General features: G+C 30.7%; 5 protein-coding genes and 1 long non-coding RNA gene across 12 annotated transcripts; 3 read left to right on the top strand and 3 right to left on the bottom strand.

Annotated features, from left to right (window-relative positions):
• Positions 1–68: 68 nt before the first annotated feature.
• LOC128884475 (uncharacterized) lies at positions 69–1,278 on the bottom strand. Its single transcript, XM_054137906.1, has 3 exons — positions 1,144–1,278; positions 469–1,056; positions 69–94 (listed from the first exon to the last, which is right to left on the bottom strand). The coding sequence occupies exons 1-3, from the start codon at positions 1,256–1,258 to the stop codon at positions 69–71; spliced, it is 729 nt and encodes a 242-aa protein (XP_053993881.1). The 5' UTR covers positions 1,259–1,278.
• A 200-nt stretch (positions 1,279–1,478) lies between these two features.
• On the bottom strand, positions 1,479–2,461 carry LOC128884101 (uncharacterized). Its single transcript, XM_054137175.1, has 5 exons — positions 2,316–2,461; positions 2,162–2,253; positions 1,934–2,093; positions 1,777–1,876; positions 1,479–1,724 (listed from the first exon to the last, which is right to left on the bottom strand). Exons 1-5 carry the CDS (start codon positions 2,459–2,461, stop codon positions 1,635–1,637), a joined length of 588 nt encoding a protein of 195 aa, XP_053993150.1. The 3' UTR covers positions 1,479–1,634.
• LOC128884102 (uncharacterized) lies at positions 1,789–2,357 on the top strand. Its single transcript, XR_008459241.1, has 3 exons — positions 1,789–1,946; positions 2,019–2,141; positions 2,228–2,357. It is a non-coding gene; the product is annotated as an uncharacterized LOC128884102 (long non-coding RNA).
• Positions 2,462–2,887: 426 nt separating the features above from the next.
• LOC128884427 (uncharacterized) lies at positions 2,888–8,880 on the top strand. Of its 5 annotated transcripts, none has more exons than XM_054137848.1 (31): positions 2,888–3,034; positions 3,088–3,152; positions 3,244–3,345; positions 3,432–3,512; positions 3,573–3,649; positions 3,702–3,729; positions 3,794–3,843; positions 3,894–4,008; positions 4,067–4,171; positions 4,230–4,322; positions 4,434–4,495; positions 4,562–4,583; positions 4,635–4,672; positions 4,738–4,802; positions 4,856–4,983; positions 5,049–5,092; positions 5,146–5,213; positions 5,261–5,292; positions 5,343–5,376; positions 5,438–5,496; positions 5,576–5,668; positions 5,813–5,869; positions 5,937–6,020; positions 6,074–6,109; positions 6,191–6,325; positions 6,392–6,463; positions 6,511–8,001; positions 8,056–8,117; positions 8,195–8,246; positions 8,374–8,457; positions 8,598–8,880. In XM_054137848.1, exons 1-31 carry the CDS (start codon positions 2,895–2,897, stop codon positions 8,720–8,722), a joined length of 3,699 nt encoding a protein of 1,232 aa, XP_053993823.1. In that variant the 5' UTR covers positions 2,888–2,894; the 3' UTR covers positions 8,723–8,880. The 5 variants fall into 5 exon arrangements, with proteins under 5 accessions (XP_053993823.1, XP_053993821.1, XP_053993820.1 ...); XM_054137846.1 differs by having other exon boundaries at positions 6,191–6,463; positions 6,511–7,725; positions 7,768–8,001; XM_054137845.1 differs by having other exon boundaries at positions 5,579–5,668; positions 6,191–6,463.
• A 2,332-nt stretch (positions 8,881–11,212) lies between these two features.
• On the top strand, positions 11,213–13,480 carry LOC128883845 (uncharacterized). The gene is made up of 12 exons (XM_054136639.1): positions 11,213–11,510; positions 11,573–11,665; positions 11,733–11,821; positions 11,876–11,999; positions 12,061–12,168; positions 12,212–12,273; positions 12,320–12,467; positions 12,524–12,686; positions 12,733–12,782; positions 12,832–13,001; positions 13,055–13,184; positions 13,237–13,480. Exons 1-12 carry the CDS (start codon positions 11,319–11,321, stop codon positions 13,336–13,338), a joined length of 1,431 nt encoding a protein of 476 aa, XP_053992614.1. The 5' UTR covers positions 11,213–11,318; the 3' UTR covers positions 13,339–13,480.
• LOC128883846 (uncharacterized) lies at positions 13,239–15,525 on the bottom strand. 3 transcript variants are annotated; one of them, XM_054136640.1, is made up of 12 exons: positions 15,342–15,525; positions 15,209–15,281; positions 14,860–15,151; positions 14,690–14,805; positions 14,588–14,638; positions 14,475–14,524; positions 14,330–14,423; positions 14,113–14,175; positions 13,961–14,059; positions 13,859–13,910; positions 13,413–13,767; positions 13,239–13,356 (listed from the first exon to the last, which is right to left on the bottom strand). In XM_054136640.1, the coding sequence occupies exons 1-11, from the start codon at positions 15,431–15,433 to the stop codon at positions 13,424–13,426; spliced, it is 1,326 nt and encodes a 441-aa protein (XP_053992615.1). In that variant the 5' UTR covers positions 15,434–15,525; the 3' UTR covers positions 13,239–13,356; positions 13,413–13,423. The 3 variants fall into 3 exon arrangements, with proteins under 3 accessions (XP_053992615.1, XP_053992617.1, XP_053992616.1); XM_054136642.1 differs by lacking the exon at positions 13,239–13,356 and having other exon boundaries at positions 13,424–13,746; XM_054136641.1 differs by lacking the exon at positions 13,239–13,356 and having other exon boundaries at positions 13,424–13,767; positions 13,961–14,047.
• Between the last annotated feature and the right edge of the window lie 1,126 nt (positions 15,526–16,651).

Raw genomic sequence — 16,651 nt, 5'->3', positions numbered from 1 at the left:
AAGGGTGAAGAAATAAAATGTCAAAATTTACTATCGGAAGACTTGCCAACGCAAAAGCTAACCAAGAGTCATTCGGGTAACTTTGCTCTTCTTTCTTTAAACGCATAAGAAGCTCATAAACATCTTGGCAAAAGTTTAACCAAGACATATGGTCACACATCTCCTGAATTCGTGACTCAGACAATGCTTCACATAGTAAATTAAAACGAAGCGTTCCGAAATCGCATTTTTCTAATTGAGCCTGAAAATTTTCAACTACAAGAGCAAAAATTTGTTTTAAAAGAAATTCTATCTTGGTTATCAAATAGAGTTTTGTTTCTCCAAAAAAAAGACAGCAATGATTTTCTACACATTCCTCGTGTAAATATTCATACAATTCATTAAATGATTTTATACATTCTTTTATATTTGGGGTTTGTAGGCATTGTTGAATATCTTGTAATAGGGCAAAACATTTTTCAAACTTACTTAAATAAAAAAACTGAAATGTAAGTTCATCTTGTTTTTTATTTAAATCGCAAATACTTTTAGAATAGTCTGGTATTGAAACATTGGCGACAGAAGTGGAAATTTGATTCAATTTGTCAAGTAGATTACACCATTCTTGAACATTTAAATCTTCTATTTCAACCGGCAACGGCATTATATTGTTTAAGGAATCAGAATTTGTTTGAGAAAAATTCGCAAAAATTTTACATTTTTCATTTTGCAAATACTTTAGCTCATAAAAAATTTTCTCCAAAATATATTCGTTGTTTTGCCAAGGTGTAATTAAATCACATATCGAAAATACAGTATCGCCTTCTATATAACGAAAAATATCCCATTGAGACCTTGTAGTTGATTCGTGACTATCTCCATGAATCCAGGATTCCGATAGGGTTACACTTAAATCAATATTTGATTTTTTTTGAATTTTTCCGTCATCTGTTAAAATGTTTTCTTTCGTTACCATTCCATTCCATAATTGAAATAATAAAGAACATTGAATTGTTTTTTCTTTTACTAATAAAGAACTTAATTGATCAATTTTTTCTAAATCGTGACCTATTAACACTAAACATAACAAAATGTATTTAAAAATTTCAACGATTTTACACTAAAAAAAAAATTTTTTTTTTAATTATGAAAGACATTTCCTACGTGATTCTAAAAGTGTAGTTCTTTCATCTACAGGAGATTCAAGTGGAATAAGTTCTTCATTTTTATAAGATTGCACTTTGTTAGAGCGGCCTTCCAAAAAACGGACAATAAACATTTTTTTTCGTTTCTATATAGAGTGTAAACGTTTCATTAATCATTCATCTTAGAGTGAAATATACCGTCATATTTTATTTTTATGACGAGGAAATTCTAATACTTTTCGTTATAAGTCAATTTACTGTTTTATCATGGAACATCTGTTAGAATTGATACATGTAAAACTATCTAATTATGAAAATTGTTGGTTAAGGCAATTAATTGTTTAAATATATTGATATACGAAAATGTGCTATAAGAAAATTGTAAGTTACATTATTAAATTTGAAGAATAAAATGTTTTAAAAATGGGCAATAAATGTAAATGTTCCTTTGAAATAACAAACAATACACGAATGTAAGAAACTAACAATTAAGTAATTGTTTTAACGATTTTAAGTCTCTCCTTTCCCGTCATCTTCATCTGAGCTTGTAGCATAAAATTCGTCGCTGTTGATTTCATACTGTTGATCATACCAACGATTCTAACATAAGAATTAATTTTTCAAATAATCTTTCAGTACAAAAAAAAAATACATGATTGTCTAAAGCAGTGTAATCTCCAGAAGTCTCTTGTTCAATATCGGGATTTAAACTTGACATCGTACAAAATTTTTTAAAGAGAATACCAACAATTCTACATAAAAAAATAATTGCAACATGTTATCTTAAAATTTTTTTTGTAACACCTTACTCTTCGCTTGAAGGTATAAATCGAACTTCCGCAAAAGTGTTTTGTGATTGACTCGACAGAGATTCATTATCCGATTCTTGTGTAGATTGTCCATTTAAAGCAGCCACCAAGTCAAATTCAACATCGAATTGGCAATACAAAGAGGATCGACCAGGATGCTCTAATTGATAGAGTTAAAATTCTTTTTTTAAACGAAGGAAACTTATAGGTATTCTTGCATTTATTTACCTTCATCCTTACATATAGCATGCAGTATCACATTATAATAATTTGACGTAATGTTGAGTGTATCAGGCTTCTCATAAGAAATCCAAATGATACTGATTAAACATATTAACTATAATACGTCGTGCACACAACCAACATTAAGAATAAGTCATACTGATCAGAATAAAAATAAAGAGAACCTTCTCCAAAATCGACGTTGTTTACATTCAAAAAAACATTTTTAAATTCTTCTTCTGAATCTTTAGAATCATTGATTGTTCCTAATGTTGTTGGCGGGGCAATAGCTACTTGTACAGTCATTTTGGATTGTAAAGTTGAATAACTAGTTTAGAATCTGTGTGACAGTAGAAGCCAAACCGTGATATTAAATTTTGTGTACCTTTTAATTTTAACTTTAAGTTTTGATGAATTTCAATGCAAAAAAAAAAAAGTATCGTATTAGTTTTTCTTTTTAATCATTTATGGAAACGTTATCGGAAAATTGTAAATAATGTTTTTTTGTGAATTTTCTTAAAAAAATATTTGATTTTCATAAATTTTCTTTTTTTATATAATTTTTTTTTTGTTGCACAAAGTGTTTATATACAAAAAAAACGTGTTTCTAAATAAATGACTTAATGCGTTTTTAATTTTTTAATGATACATCGAACATGTTTGTACACAAACTTATATGTGGCCAGTTATCTTGTGGTGAATCATTAGTTCAAACCAGTAAAAGCTAATTTAAGATTGGATGATATCCAGTAACGTAAATCCATCTTTTAGTTTTAACACGGGATCAAAAAATTATTATACAATCGATGCTTTGCGTGAATCTAATAGCCTACAAAAATATTCGGAAGCATCGTATAATGATAACTCAGGTTATGCAGCGTAAGCTAATCAAGAAATCCCATTTAGACCTTTAACATAAAAGTATCATCCAGACCTTCTTATTTTAATGCAAGAAAACCTAAAAAACATCTACGTCGATATATGAAATATGTACCAGGTACAAATATAGCTTTATTCGCAATTATTTTTAATTATAGTAAATCGTTCTCCTTTTACTGTATAATTTCAATTTTATCCTACTTCTTAAGAGAGAAAGGAATTTCTTTCTATGTACTCTAAAAACGGTACTTCTCCACGAAGAATTGACGATCCTAGACATGCGGGAACCTATTTAACTATGCCCACTTCCTGTATGTAAAATAGAAAAAATTTGTTTATTTCTTACTTTGTGTCACACTTTTATAATTTTAAATTAACATCCTTATGAATATCGTAGATGAAAAAATATCACAACCTTTTCATTCTTCCTGGCAGGCCAATACCATAGATGAAAAAGATATTCCGCTTGTTGAACATGGTGAATAAAAGGGCTTAATATTAAAACTATTGCTTATTAGCCCTTGTCGTGTACTATCAGCACTGGAAGATATACACAATAAAGCGAAACATTATTTTGCTTTATATGAAGCTGAACGGAAACGTAGAAAAAAATTAGTACGTTCTTCACAATAATCCATTTGTGCTTCTATTTTTAATTTCACATTAGGAAGAGACTGCTTATTTTTTCGAATCTGGTAATGAATAAAAATTATGATATAAATGTTGCTTTTCAAGATAATTATTCTTTTAATATTGCAGGAAATCAAAGGTTATGGGAGACACTTCAAAAAGAAACCGAGAAAGCACATGTCAGATGCGATTATTTATCTCTAATTAGTAAAAACGCCTTTTTGTTTAGATTCTTATACAAACATTAGAATCTCTAAAAGGAGATCCCTATACATTAAAAACTATTATTCAGCGCATAGATTTAATATATATACAACTCGATACACTTGTCCAATCTCTAGCTGGTAATTTTATTGAATGCAAATCTATGCCATTACACATAATTAAATTTGTTATTGTCAGGCTTAGCTTGTTTTATGGCTTATAAAGAGCAATCCAAAGTTGAAGCTGTTAATACAGTGTTAGATTATTTGTTTCCTTGTAAAACTTTAGATCCACGGCTAAATGGTACCAGGAAATTACATTTGTAACTTTTTGTTATTATTTATTTAACGAAATATCATAGCTCTCTATGGAACAACGTATTACTATAAGCAAAGTCTTTCTGCCGATCCTGACGTAGTAAATGAACGGCAAGCAATAGAAGTAAAAGAAAATGGTACGGCTTTTTTTTTTTGTCTGTTTCCCTACGATATTGGTCTATTAATCATAAACTGAATATTTGTTTTTTTACTGGCGTTTTAATTTGTTATTTGTTTGTTTCACGTAGCGCCGAAGTTTGGAAAAAACATAGAACCCTCAAATGATGTTACTAGCCTAGGTTACAAAGACGTACGCAATTTATGTTGTCTTATTTCAATCTTATTGTTACTTTTAAACATTCGTTTCATATTCAAGACTACGGGAACAAAGGCTTCAAGTATGTTTTGCTTGTCTTGATAGAATTTTATTAATTCTGCAAATATTTTAGATGCTTCACAGTCAAACGTACCATTGGAAGGTTTACAGGTTAATTCTCTTCTATTTTTCAATACCATTTTTATTTTGAAACAAGCATTGCGTAATTTTCTTAGATGCATATACACTCCATATCACTCCTTTCACTCAAGGAATCTAGCAACATTTCTTGCTACTTTCGGTAATAATTTTAATCTTCCTTTGTCATCAAAAAAAAATTTTATTTTTTCAAAGATACGACAATGAATTACCGCAAAACGTTAAAAATGAAGACGATCGTTTTCTATTCACATCTACTATAAAAAATAAAGCTAATATAGATAAGAATTGTACTCTAAAGTCGGTTCCTCCAAAGGTGGCAGGTTTGAAAATATTTGTTCAATTCTTACTTCAAATTTTATAACGCAATGTTTTCAACGTTGGATAGGAAAAATTCCTTCTTACTGTATAGATATCTGGCATAAATCTAATGTAGTATTAGCGCCCATTATTTTAAACGATATTAAATATTGACTTTATTGTAGAATGTACTCTATGGAACTGCAACCTGTAATGTATTTGATCCAAGCACCCTCTCTAAAGATTCAACATGGTAAACTAGAATAAAACTTATTTCCATATATTATTTTTCTACCATAGGACGATCAAAGACTTATCAAGCCAATCAATAGGTAGTACATTTGTTAGCTCGACATAAAATTTAAAAAAAGCTTCTCTATAGGTTTCATTACAGTTACAATTTTACCAGTTCCCTTGTAGGTTAAATGTCAAAACGTTTAACCTTTTCTCCAAAATGCAATTTGCTTTAACTTTCAGAGAGGCGATGCTTCCTGCATTGCGTTACCAATTGTACAAACAAGCTACTGCTAAAAAAGGTCTTAGATGATATTTTAATCGTTTAATGATGAAAACATTTTTACCCTAATTCAAACTAATCTTTATAAAATTATGTAGCAGAGGCGTTAAATAAGGATAACAAATCGGAACACGTTCGGTTCCAAAACCCTAGTAATCATAAATCAAACAAAGTGACGTTAGGCAGCAAAGGTATGACATAATGGCAAAGCGTAGTCAATTTCAAAGTGCAGTATAGTAGAGATGAAATGTTTTCTTACTAAAAAAAATATGGATATTTTAAATAGTAAAAATTATATTTTTTGTATTTGATGTTTTTTCTCATATTACGTTCAGTGTCAATGTCAGAGACTTCGAAAAAACAAACTTTAGTGAAAAAAAAACAAATATCAGGTGAGGTGTTTACGAATTTCGTTCTAACAAAACTATAGAATAAACAAAAATAATTATGTTTGGATAGGGCCTGAACCCGCTCTATTAACGGTACCACTACCGTCAAGTAAAACGAGTGCAGTAACGGAGAGTTCTACAAAATCCTTATCAAGTAATCTTGTATTTTAACAGTATATTACTATATATATAATGTCTAAAACACAGAAATCAAGCCGGATATTAGCGGCCATCATAACACAGGTGAGAGTTGTAAAACTGATAGTTAGAGAATAAACCGCTTAAGAGTCGATTTTGAAAACTAAAAAATTAATTTTAATTCAGAAGATGAAACCAGCAATAATAATGCACTTAAAACAAATTTATTAGGAAAGAAGAACGCGGTAGATGTGGTTTCAATTACTACTCTTAAGACAAAGAAAAAGGTGCCTGGTTTAAACCCACTTCGTAGCATTAAAGGTGTATACACCAAATTCATAGAAAATAAGCTTAGCTCATATAATACTAGCATATTTATGTTTTCAGAATTCAAACAGTCCACTTCGCGTAACATTCAAGAGACGGTAGAACATAAAAGTAAACCGATGGAAAAAAATGGTAATGGAAAACGGATATGACTGCGTTCAAGATACGTTTGAATTTAGATACAAATGAAAAAATGTCTCAAATAAAAAAAGAAAACTCTCATGAGATTGTTGTGACGAAACCCACCTCTCTTGATTCAGAAACACCTGCTCCTTCAAATTTAAAGCAGCCAGTTGTTCTAAAGTCAATCAAGTCACCTTCTATATTCACAGAAAAAACAAATACTATGAACTCAAAGAAGCCAAGTATCTTGCAATTGAAAAAAACAGCATCCTTCAATTTAGAGAAACCGGATTTACTAGAGTTAAAAACGTTGACTTTTTCAAAATCTGAAAAACCGGCGCCGTCAGAGTTGAAGAAGCCTAATTTCTTAGATTTAAAGAAACCAAATTTTTCAGAGTTAAAGAAACCTGGTTTATTAGAGTTAAAAAAACCTGGTTTATTAGAGTTAAAAAAACCAGGTTTATTAGAGTTAAAAAAACCTGCTTTGTTAGAGTTAAAGAAACCTGGTTTATTAGAGTTAAAAAAACCTGGTTTATTAGAGTCAAAAAAACCTGGTTTGTTAGAGTTAAAGAAACCTGGTTTATTAGAGTTAAAAAAACCTGGTTTGTTAGAGTTGAAGAAGCCTGCTCAGTTGGATTTGAAGAAGCCTGCTCAATTGGATTTGAAGAAGCCTGCTCAATTGGATTTGAAGAAGCCTGTTCAATTGGATTTGAAGAAGCCTGCTCAATTGGATTTGAAGAAGCCTGCTCAATTGGATTTGAAAAAGCCTGCTCAATTGGATTTGAAGAAGTTTGTTCAATTGGATTTGAAGAAGCCTGCTCAATTGGATTTGAAGAAGTTTGTTCAATTGGATTTGAAGAAGCCTGCTCAATTGGATTTGAAGAAGTTTGTTCAATTGGATTTGAAGAAGCCTGCTCAATTGGATTTGAAAAAGCCTGTTCAATTGGATTTGAAGAAGCCTGCTCAATTGGATTTGAAAAAGCCTGTTCAATTGGATTTGAAGAAGCCTGTTCAATTGGATTTGAAGAAGCCTGTTCAATTGGATTTGAAGAAGCCTGCTCAATTGGATATAGAGATACCTAGTCCGCTGGCTTTAAACAACAATAGTAATTTAGATTTAGAAAACCGGCATCAATTAGATGTCGAAAAACCAAGAAGTGGGGATATGAAGCAGTATTCAAATATGAAAATAACTCAGTCTAAAATTACAACCAACGGCAACACTAAACAGGAATACATGAGTAAAGACAAAGGCTCAGTCTCCTTTAAAGGTACAATTGTTAAATTCACAAATATCAAAAGTAATGGAACAGATAACGTAAAATTGCAAAACACGAAACCTTTTACAAAAAATGGAAATATTAGCAAGAAAAATCAAACTTTCGAAAGTAGTGTTGAAAAAAAAGCCAACGTAGGTAAGAGAGAATTAAAAAATAGAATTAAGAACAGTTCAAGAGATTTGCCGGAAATCGAATCAAAGAAAAAAAATCGCTATCTACAGAAATTGACGAATAAAGGCGAAACGAAGGATTCAAAAATTAATACAGGTACTAGTATAATAATCTTTTTATTTCAATAATTTAGAGTTTGTCTTTATACAGAAGAGAACGAGCAAAAAAAAAGTAAAATTAAAGCTTTGTTTTTACCGCAAAAAAAATCTATTGTAAGCAATAAAAAACATCTATATAGACAACACAAATAATTTGTATTTGTCACATCATAAAATATACGTTGTTGTAGAATTATGAATCGAAAAAACATTCAAAGCGTAATATTTCGTTCAAAACATTAGGTAGGAAACCACTAGAATCGACACAAAACAGCAAGCTCTATTGAATGTGTAAACAAATCATCATACAGATAGAAAATAAATTATAACGTTTACTTTAAAATTTTATATTTTAAATCTTATTTTACAGAAGACACACCTACCAAAAAGGGTAGAAAAAAAGAATCTATGAGTAATCTCGTGAAAAATTTAAGAAAGAAGCATCCTTCGCACAGTATGTTACTTTCCTTCTAGCACAAAACAACTGAATGTCATATATCTACGCCTTCGATCAAAACATTTTTTCAAATTTCTGTTTTTCGTCCGGTCTTATATGTTTCTGTTACATTGTTTCTCCATTCTGTTTTTTTTTAGATACACTTGAGGTTGACGAAAGCGACAACAAAATAAAAGAGTTGTCTGGTGAAACAAATAAGGGTCGATTTCGCATTTTCAAAAAAATAACGAAACGGTTATTCAACACTAGCAATAGAGGTTAATTAAAAAAAAGATAGGTGGCTGCGGCGGTTTTAAAAAAGAAAATGTGGAAACTAAAATATAGGGCAGAAATTTTGACAACATCTAACAAAAGCAACAAATGAAAAGTCGATATTTAAAAGGTTATGTGTCAACATGGACAAATGATTTACCATTATTTTAAAGTCTATAACGTATGAATAATATACCAAGTCGTGATCTGAAAGCCATGAGAGGAATTTCAGAGTCTACCAAGCTTAAACAAGAATAAATAATGGCCTAACATCCTTTCAAGGTGCAGTCCGTTTTAACCTTGTCACTTCCTTTAACAGTGCTGATGAATCCCTTCGACTGATAGCAATAATGAAATGAAAATATTTCGAGAAAAACATGCTACGCTACTTAAGTGAGGAAGCAAAATAAACTTTTGCGCTGTTGGAAAACTACTCTCAATAATCCTTTATAATTCAAATACATTTAATATTGTGATATCGTGACTAATATGTTTTTTTTCTATCAAGAAATTGTTTATCTTAAAACATTATTATATAATTTTAAGTAATACAAAAATATTAAGAGAAAAGAAATGCAATTTAAAAATAACGTCTTCATTACACTATTTGAGTAAAGACTTTCCTTAGGCATTGCATTGAATCGGAGTCCAGCTCCCCTTTACGTGTCAGGTAGGAGTTCACGTTATCAGACAATTTTTTTATATCATATTATTCATTAAAACTTGTAGTATAAGTCTGCAACTCAATTTTTGTTAGTGGTTTCATGTTTTAGTTTTGCCTCATTATATTGAACAAAGTTGAAATGTTTTAAATAAAATGTTTTTTGCGATCATTATGCCATAACATTCACATACTTTCATGAACCCTTACATGCAAATTTTTTTATTATCCTACACTTGTTACTAACTATAAAATGTCATGTTTTAATTGCTTACAGATCACGGATACATAGACAACATATAACGTAAATACATTTATTTAATAAATACATGAAAAAAACTAGCATTGACGGCGTTTAACGGAATGAAGTGAGTTATGTTAATTGAAAAATGAAATGATACAAGATATTGATACAATTCCAATATAAGGTTTTATTATATCAATTTTTATAACGACAAGTGGAATAACGCTGGGAAACTCTGAAACCTATATTGGTAGTAAGGTTACATTAAGCACAGTTCTACACACTTTATCGACCCAATAAGCTTTTGATTTGAAAATGTTTTTAGTCTACTGTCAATTTTTCTTTTAAATTAGACCGTATTTGAGTCACATTAGCTACATAATATTTTACTTTTTGAATTTATTAAAAAAAAAACATATGTATTCGCATCCAGAGTAATTAGACCCTTATGTTTGTAGTTAACCGGAAACAAAGATGCATATTTTTCAGGTTAATAACATCATATTTATGCAAAATTGAATGTAGTTGTTAATAGAGCGATTGAATGTCGGCTCTTCATTAACCGTAGCAAAAAAAGCCATTGGCTAAGTATTAATCGACGTCGTTTATGTTTTTCTTTATATGGAAATAAACGACTGCTATTCGTATACAAATTATACCCAACTAAAATGCTTACTATTTTGATTACCATTAATGTTTTATTTATGGATGGTATGAATTAATCGGTTAAACTAAACTTACTGGGCTTATAAAAACATAAACAAAAAAGAAAAGATGGAAATTTACTTAATTTAAAAAAAAAATCTCAATGCACGTCATAAAGTGCAACGTTACTAAAAAATATCGTGTGCCAATGTAGAACATTGACTATTTTTTAAGACGAATCTTATAAAAAGCGACTATGTCCTAGATCATGTAAACAACTCATTAACCATTACTCGGTGTATTTCAACAAAGTATTTTTTATGAGGGAAATTAAATTTTTTCAAAGTTAAAAAAATGGCATTTGCGCAGATAGAATATGTATGCGCTGCAACACGAATACTGTTAAAATAAGATCCATTTTACTAAAACCAACATGAACATTTAATTACTACTACAGTGAGTCGTACGAATCTTTATTTTTATTATTATCATTGTGTTAATTAGTATTCTATTTGGTGCTTGTATTCGTCAATTTTAATTGGGGGATTCGTTATGGAGTAAGCAAGTTTTGATTCAAAACTTGAGACATAAGAACGTATTTTTTGACTAATACAAATCATTTAGTTTAAACTATTTTTTCAATCAAACAATTATTTCTACCAATTCAAAGTAACAGTTTTTTAGTTTTCTTCAAATAGACAAACGTGACAATTGTTAAAAGTAAAGTGAGACACCTTATAGCAGACTAATGTTTTTTGAAAAAATTATTTATAACGAGCACAAAGCTACATGGTGACTAATTCTTGTATAAACTTCTTTTATTAATTTTTTTAGCTTTGCATTTATATAAAATATTTCCTTGTTGAATTCGTTTTAGAAAAGAAATACAACAAACTAAGGTGCATGTACTTTCCATAAATTATACAGCATTCTATGGTATACGGAACAGTGCATTTATCCGTGAACAAACGCAACTACTTCTAAATTATAATTGTATTGCAAAAACAACTCAAATTTACTAAAAAAAAAACTTTATTTTTGAAAATTGCATAAAAAATGTCTGGCATGTGTGTAATTGGCGTCGCTGGATTAGCTGTAATGGGGCAAAATTTCGCCATTAATTTTGCTGAAAAGGGTTTTATGACAGCTGTTTATAATCGTACAACGTCAAAAGTAGACGATTGCTTGATTAAAGCTAGAAACGAGAACGTTTCCAACCTTCATGGTTTCAAAAACTTAAGTGACTTTGTAGGCTATATATGTGGCTATTTGATGATCACCAGAAGTGAATTCTGTGCAATATATTATAGGTTAATGCACTTGAAAAACCTCGAAAGATTGTTATATTAATTAAGGCGGGATCACCTGTAGATCAATTTATACAACTAATCATTCCATACCTTGTATGTTCAACCATAATTTTGTTTTTCACCTCCACTTCAATAATACTAAGTTTTTCTCAAAATTTAGGATAAAGGCGACTTATTAATAGATGCAGGGAACGAATGGTATAAAGAGTCAGAGAGACGCATGAAGGAGTTATCAAACAAGGGTTTCCGGTACAAATTTACTACTATAATTAAAAAAAAAGGAAAGCATAAATATCTTTGTAGGTATATGGCCATGGGTTTAAGCGGTGGAGAAGATGGGGCTCGTCATGGTCCTTCATTAATGCCGGGTGGAAGTAAAGAGAGTTATGAACTAATCAAAGACATGCTTAAAAAAGTCGCAGCTCAAGTATAGTTTGAAGTTAAAATTTTACTGTATCATAAAAATAAACGCATTGGCTTATTAAAAGTCAAGCGCAGGGCCATGTGTCAGTTACATTGGTCCTCAAGGAGCTGGAAATTATGTGAAAATGGTACACAACGGAATCGAATATGGAGATATGCAACTCATCTCAGAAGTTAGTTCAAGTTTTTTTTGCTACCTTAATTATATTTTTTTAGACATATCATTTATTGAAGCATTGCGGAAATATGTCAAATAATGAGATTCATGAAATTTTTAAGTATGCAAATACTCAAACAAAGCTTTGTGTAAATTTTTTTTCCAAGAAAATGGAATAATGGAAAGCTTAAATCATTTTTGATCGAAAAAACTGTACAAATTTTTCAAACAAAGGATAGCATACATGGAGGCTACCTTCTTGATAAGGTTTTGGATGTAGCTGGATCGAAAGGCACCGGTGCATGGACAGTTCAGGTATTGATGCACAAAACGTATGGTAGTATTTGTATTATTGTATTTCATTATAAAAGGAAGCAGTCACACGACAAGTTCCATGTCCTACTCTAATAGCTGCTTTAACTTCTCGATACGTGTCTGGATACGAAGAACTAAGAAAATTATCGTCTTCTGCTTACGATAGCACGAAAAGTTCAACAAAACAAAACGGAGTTAATAATCTAGAATCTTTCATAAGTCTGTCATTTTTTCCTAATTTTTTTATTTAACGGAAAAATTACAGACGATTTGGAAGAATCTCTTTATTGCTCGAAAATTTGTGCATACAGTCAGGTACTGGGTTGTTGCGACTTACTGAACAATAGCATACCGATATCATTAGGGTTTAATGCTCTTATCGGTTGCGTCAAAACAAGAAAATTGGAACCTTGATCTTGGAGAAATCTCAAGAACGTGGATGGGCGGATGTATAATACAAGCTGAATTTTTAAAGGAAATTCGTGAGGCTTATAAAGCAAATCCTCAGTTACAATTACTACTTTTAGAAAAAAGGTAACATTGTTTTTTAAATTGCTTTGCAAAATACTATATATACTTCAACTTAGTTTCGCGGAACAAATTAAACGCGGTGTTGCTGCATGGCGTCGTGTGGTGCAAATTGGAGTCGCCAATGGTATTTATATTCCTGCATTCAGTTCAAGCTTAGCATATTTTGACTCTTTAATAACAAATCAGGTAGATTATTTTGCATTACATTTTAAAGAATAATATACACAATTTTTTTCAGCTTTGTACAAACTTAATACAAGCCTTGCGTGACGCATTCGGAGCTCATGGTTATTATCGTAACGATGTTCAAGGTGGCCCATTCCATTCATCCTGGTCCTAATTATATATTTATTTAAATCTAATTACATAATAACATTGTTTTGAATTTCGAAAAAATATTACTTTTTTCTTTACTTATGTTTTCTCTATGAAGTACTTTGATTTAATTCATCTGTTGTCTTTCTTAAAAAAATAATACGCTTTAATTCTGAACATAAAACTAAATTCATTGAAAGGTTTTCAGATGCTTTTGTAGATAAAATGATTGACTTTGGTACTTCGACTGCTTCTAAGCTACATAAATCTGTGTTTTTGTTGTTGTAAGGAATATCAGTAAGATCTGTGGGTCGACGATAAGGTGACTTTTCAAAGGTACTTGTTTGGTCATTAAACATATGATACCAACACACACAGGTGTGCTGTTTTATTTTTCTTAATATCCCTTTTAATGCGCTGAGATCTAACGTACCTATCAATAGTAAAAAAAGAACTTTTATATTTGTATATACATAAAAAGTCAAAGACTCTTTCCAGAAAATGAATAGTAATTTTATCCTAGTCTATTTTAATAGTGGACGTACCCTTCTCCTTCCGCGAAGTACAATAAGCTTTGTAAATAATAGTATAAAGCTCCTAGTACGAAAAAAGGAAGAGTTGTAGTTAAGAAAATAATACACACAGACCTGCAGTGCTCTTATAGTCTTCCATTTTGTAGTAAGGATACAAATTACATCATACAGAATCATAAATGAAAAGCTATCATCCGTGAACTTTAAAAGAATCTAACACGTTGATAACATGGAAATCTTATTACTTTATTTGAAAAAAAACTAACAGATTTCGAATTTGATAATAAAAGATTCACAGTTTGAAGCGCTGTTTCCGGAGGAATTGTTGTCTACATAAGAGAAAATGACAATGTTATTTGTAATTCAAGCAAGACAGTATTTTTAGAAAATCAAGTCAAGGAGTGACATGAACTTTTTTTGATAATTATATTTAGATGTTATGTCAACAGTTATATAAGAATATAAGTTACCATTGAAACTTACAGGAGCGAATGTACCGAATTCCGTAAGAACATCGTGCATGTTACTGGATTCGAGATCTCCATTAAATCGTCTTAAAATCCAGCAAAAACCAAATCTAAATTACAGTTAATTAAGTAAAGAAACCATCACAAAAAAGCTTGCCTACAAAAATTGAACAATTGAGTATTGTATTCTTTCCAAATTAGGTTTCGTTGTCTTTTAGAACAAAAAATTTGCGCTTGATTCATTGAAATCAATAAGGAAGACCCAATGGCTTACGGAACAACAATCATGCGATGGGAACGGGTTTTTTTCGTATGGCTCAATTGTCTAATGTAATTGATTCTACTCGATATCTGATCTTTAAATGATAACACTTACTTCATTCCACCAAGGAAACCACGGTTCAACGGCACCGCTTCCTTTCGTTCGTTTAAGCCAGCTATAAAACATTTGTTTTTCACACGGGGTAAGATCAGTTAACTGAATTGCATCTTCTATTTATATGGTATTAAATCATTTGACAAAGAGTATTAGTTAATGTTTCTTACGCTGCGACAATGTCGTGAGTATATCTATGCGTTCATCCGATATACCAATCTCATTCTCGACATTTTCCTCTGTCTCTCCGTGGGACGACGCGGTAAAAAAATTATAAACGTCTTCAGCCGTTCCATTCCTTGCTAGCTCAACCGTTTTATTTTCGTCTTCCTTCCACTCGGAATAAAAATTTTGTAACTTTCTTTCAAATGTTCTTTTATCATCTTCTGATGGCTTGGTTGCTAATAGTCTGTCAACAATTTGTGCTTGAAAAAATGCCTCAGTGCACAACCTTGAATGATTCTAAAAACAACACTTAAGATTTATTACTTCCATGATCAATTCATTAATTTGAATTACCGTATAGCAATTTAAAGAACAGTATAACAATTCACAACGAGGACATGTGTATTTAAAATAATTTTTAAAGCATCTATAAAAAATGAAGCCATGCTTTTCAAAATTTCTAACATTGTTTTAAAGAAAATCTTACACTTGGCATAGTGTGTTGTTACAAGGTTTGATAATTTCTTCATCAAAAACATTTCTTTTTGTATTAATAATAGTCTTCGTTATTGGTTCCATAGTTAAACTTTAAACCAAATATTGCTTGGGTTATATAAACAAAGTTTGTGTATTTTTGAGCAATGAATATGTAATGAATCTTAATCAAAAATATCAAGAGAAAGAAAAAAGTTTTTTAATAAAACGGGCAATCTCACTCCTGTCAAGTATGCCTTTTGCATGTCCTGCAAATAATCTTTAATGATGGAGTGAAAACATGGAAAGCCATTATAAGGAAGGTCTAGTTGAGATCATTTTGTCTTTTGAAATATAATCATAAGCATTTTGCGGTTTTTTCATTAACAGTTTCAATATATATTTTTTTTTTCTTCAATTGTATAAAATTGTTTAAAGTTTCTCTACAAACGTGGTAAATCCAATATCTAGGAAATATTGTAAAGGAGTCTTTCATCAAAACGTAAAAGGACAATTTCTGAAATCCAATATTTTTTTTTTATGTTTTACCATTTTTGCATTCTACAAAATTAAGTATTTCGTTATGTATATACGACTTAGCATAATGACATTATTGCATTTATAACACTGAACTTGGTTTTGGGACATAACCAAATTTATAATTATGTAAAAAAAAATTTGTGTGTTTTCAAAGAAACGAATATAAGGCATTTTAAAGGGTCTCGTTGCATTGTCGTTTTTATGCCCATAGTTCATTATTTTCAACGAACAAAACGAATACAACCAGCAAAGTTTGTTAGAGCCGTTTGAAAACTTGAGCGACATTTCGCATCTGTTGAGCAATTACATAGTTCGGGAACCTTAGACTCTTACGCGCTCTAGTCAGCAATGTTCACCAATATTGGTTTTGCGCACAAGACATGGCTTATAATCCAAATGTGGTCTACCTTGCCTCAGCTTTTTTAGTGCACAAACGATTTGGAGCAGAGAAAAATAAGAATCTGATTAAAAGTAGCACTAAAAAAAAAATTGTGTTAGGAAAAACTTATATTCTTTTACTGATATATACAGTGGGGAAAAGTAAACACGTTTGTCACTTGAGTTCAACGCAAAAATGTGACGGGAAACTTCTTTTTTCTTCATTACTCTGTGGTATGAAAATAAAACTGATAATGACTATTATGTGATTTATTTCTATCTCGATGCAAGAGAGTGTATTTCTGACGCACCATAGTGTTGTTCGATTTCTTCAAAACATTTTTCTTCAGGTAGGCGGTTCGGTCATACAAGGTAGGCGAATTCGGTCATACAAGGTAGGCGAAT

The sequence above is a fragment of the Hylaeus volcanicus genome, unplaced genomic scaffold, assembly GCF_026283585.1.
Source record: "Hylaeus volcanicus isolate JK05 unplaced genomic scaffold, UHH_iyHylVolc1.0_haploid 12237, whole genome shotgun sequence".
Classification (NCBI taxonomy): Eukaryota; Metazoa; Arthropoda; class Insecta; order Hymenoptera; family Colletidae; genus Hylaeus; species Hylaeus volcanicus.
Note: the sequence above shows the minus strand (reverse complement) of the source record. Positions and strands in the feature narration are given on the sequence as shown.

Bases quoted from the DNA above. Each gene is read 5' to 3' on its own strand.
- LOC128884475 (XM_054137906.1), bottom strand. From the start codon at position 1,258: ATGTTTATTGTCCGTTTTTTGGAAGGCCGCTCTAACAAAGTGCAATCT. The intron at 1,057-1,143 runs GTAGGAAATGTC...TGTTATGTTTAG, and splicing joins AACTACACTTTTAGAATCAC to TGTTAATAGGTCACGATTTA. The intron at 95-468 runs GTAAGTTTGAAA...ATGCGTTTAAAG, and splicing joins ATTTCAGTTTTTTTATTTAA to AAAGAAGAGCAAAGTTACCC.
- LOC128884101 (XM_054137175.1), bottom strand. From the start codon at position 2,461: ATGACTGTACAAGTAGCTATTGCCCCGCCAACAACATTAGGAACAATC. The intron at 2,254-2,315 runs GTATGACTTATT...ATGTTTAATCAG, and splicing joins CTTTATTTTTATTCTGATCA to TATCATTTGGATTTCTTATG. The intron at 2,094-2,161 runs GTAAATAAATGC...TCTATCAATTAG, and splicing joins TGCTATATGTAAGGATGAAG to AGCATCCTGGTCGATCCTCT.
- LOC128884427 (XM_054137844.1), top strand. From the start codon at position 2,895: ATGATATCCAGTAACGTAAATCCATCTTTTAGTTTTAACACGGGATCA. The intron at 3,153-3,243 runs GTACAAATATAG...CTACTTCTTAAG, and splicing joins ATATATGAAATATGTACCAG to AGAGAAAGGAATTTCTTTCT. The intron at 5,214-5,260 runs GTAAACTAGAAT...TTTCTACCATAG, and splicing joins CTCTCTAAAGATTCAACATG to GACGATCAAAGACTTATCAA.
- LOC128883845 (XM_054136639.1), top strand. From the start codon at position 11,319: ATGTCTGGCATGTGTGTAATTGGCGTCGCTGGATTAGCTGTAATGGGG. The intron at 12,000-12,060 runs GTATAGTTTGAA...GCTTATTAAAAG, and splicing joins TTAAAAAAGTCGCAGCTCAA to TCAAGCGCAGGGCCATGTGT. The intron at 12,274-12,319 runs GTATGCAAATAC...TTTTTTTCCAAG, and splicing joins GAGATTCATGAAATTTTTAA to AAAATGGAATAATGGAAAGC.
- LOC128883846 (XM_054136640.1), bottom strand. From the start codon at position 15,433: ATGGAACCAATAACGAAGACTATTATTAATACAAAAAGAAATGTTTTT. The intron at 14,639-14,689 runs GTAAGTGTTATC...CAATTACATTAG, and splicing joins GGTTTCCTTGGTGGAATGAA to ACAATTGAGCCATACGAAAA. The intron at 14,525-14,587 runs GTAAGCCATTGG...TTGTTCTAAAAG, and splicing joins CATCGCATGATTGTTGTTCC to ACAACGAAACCTAATTTGGA.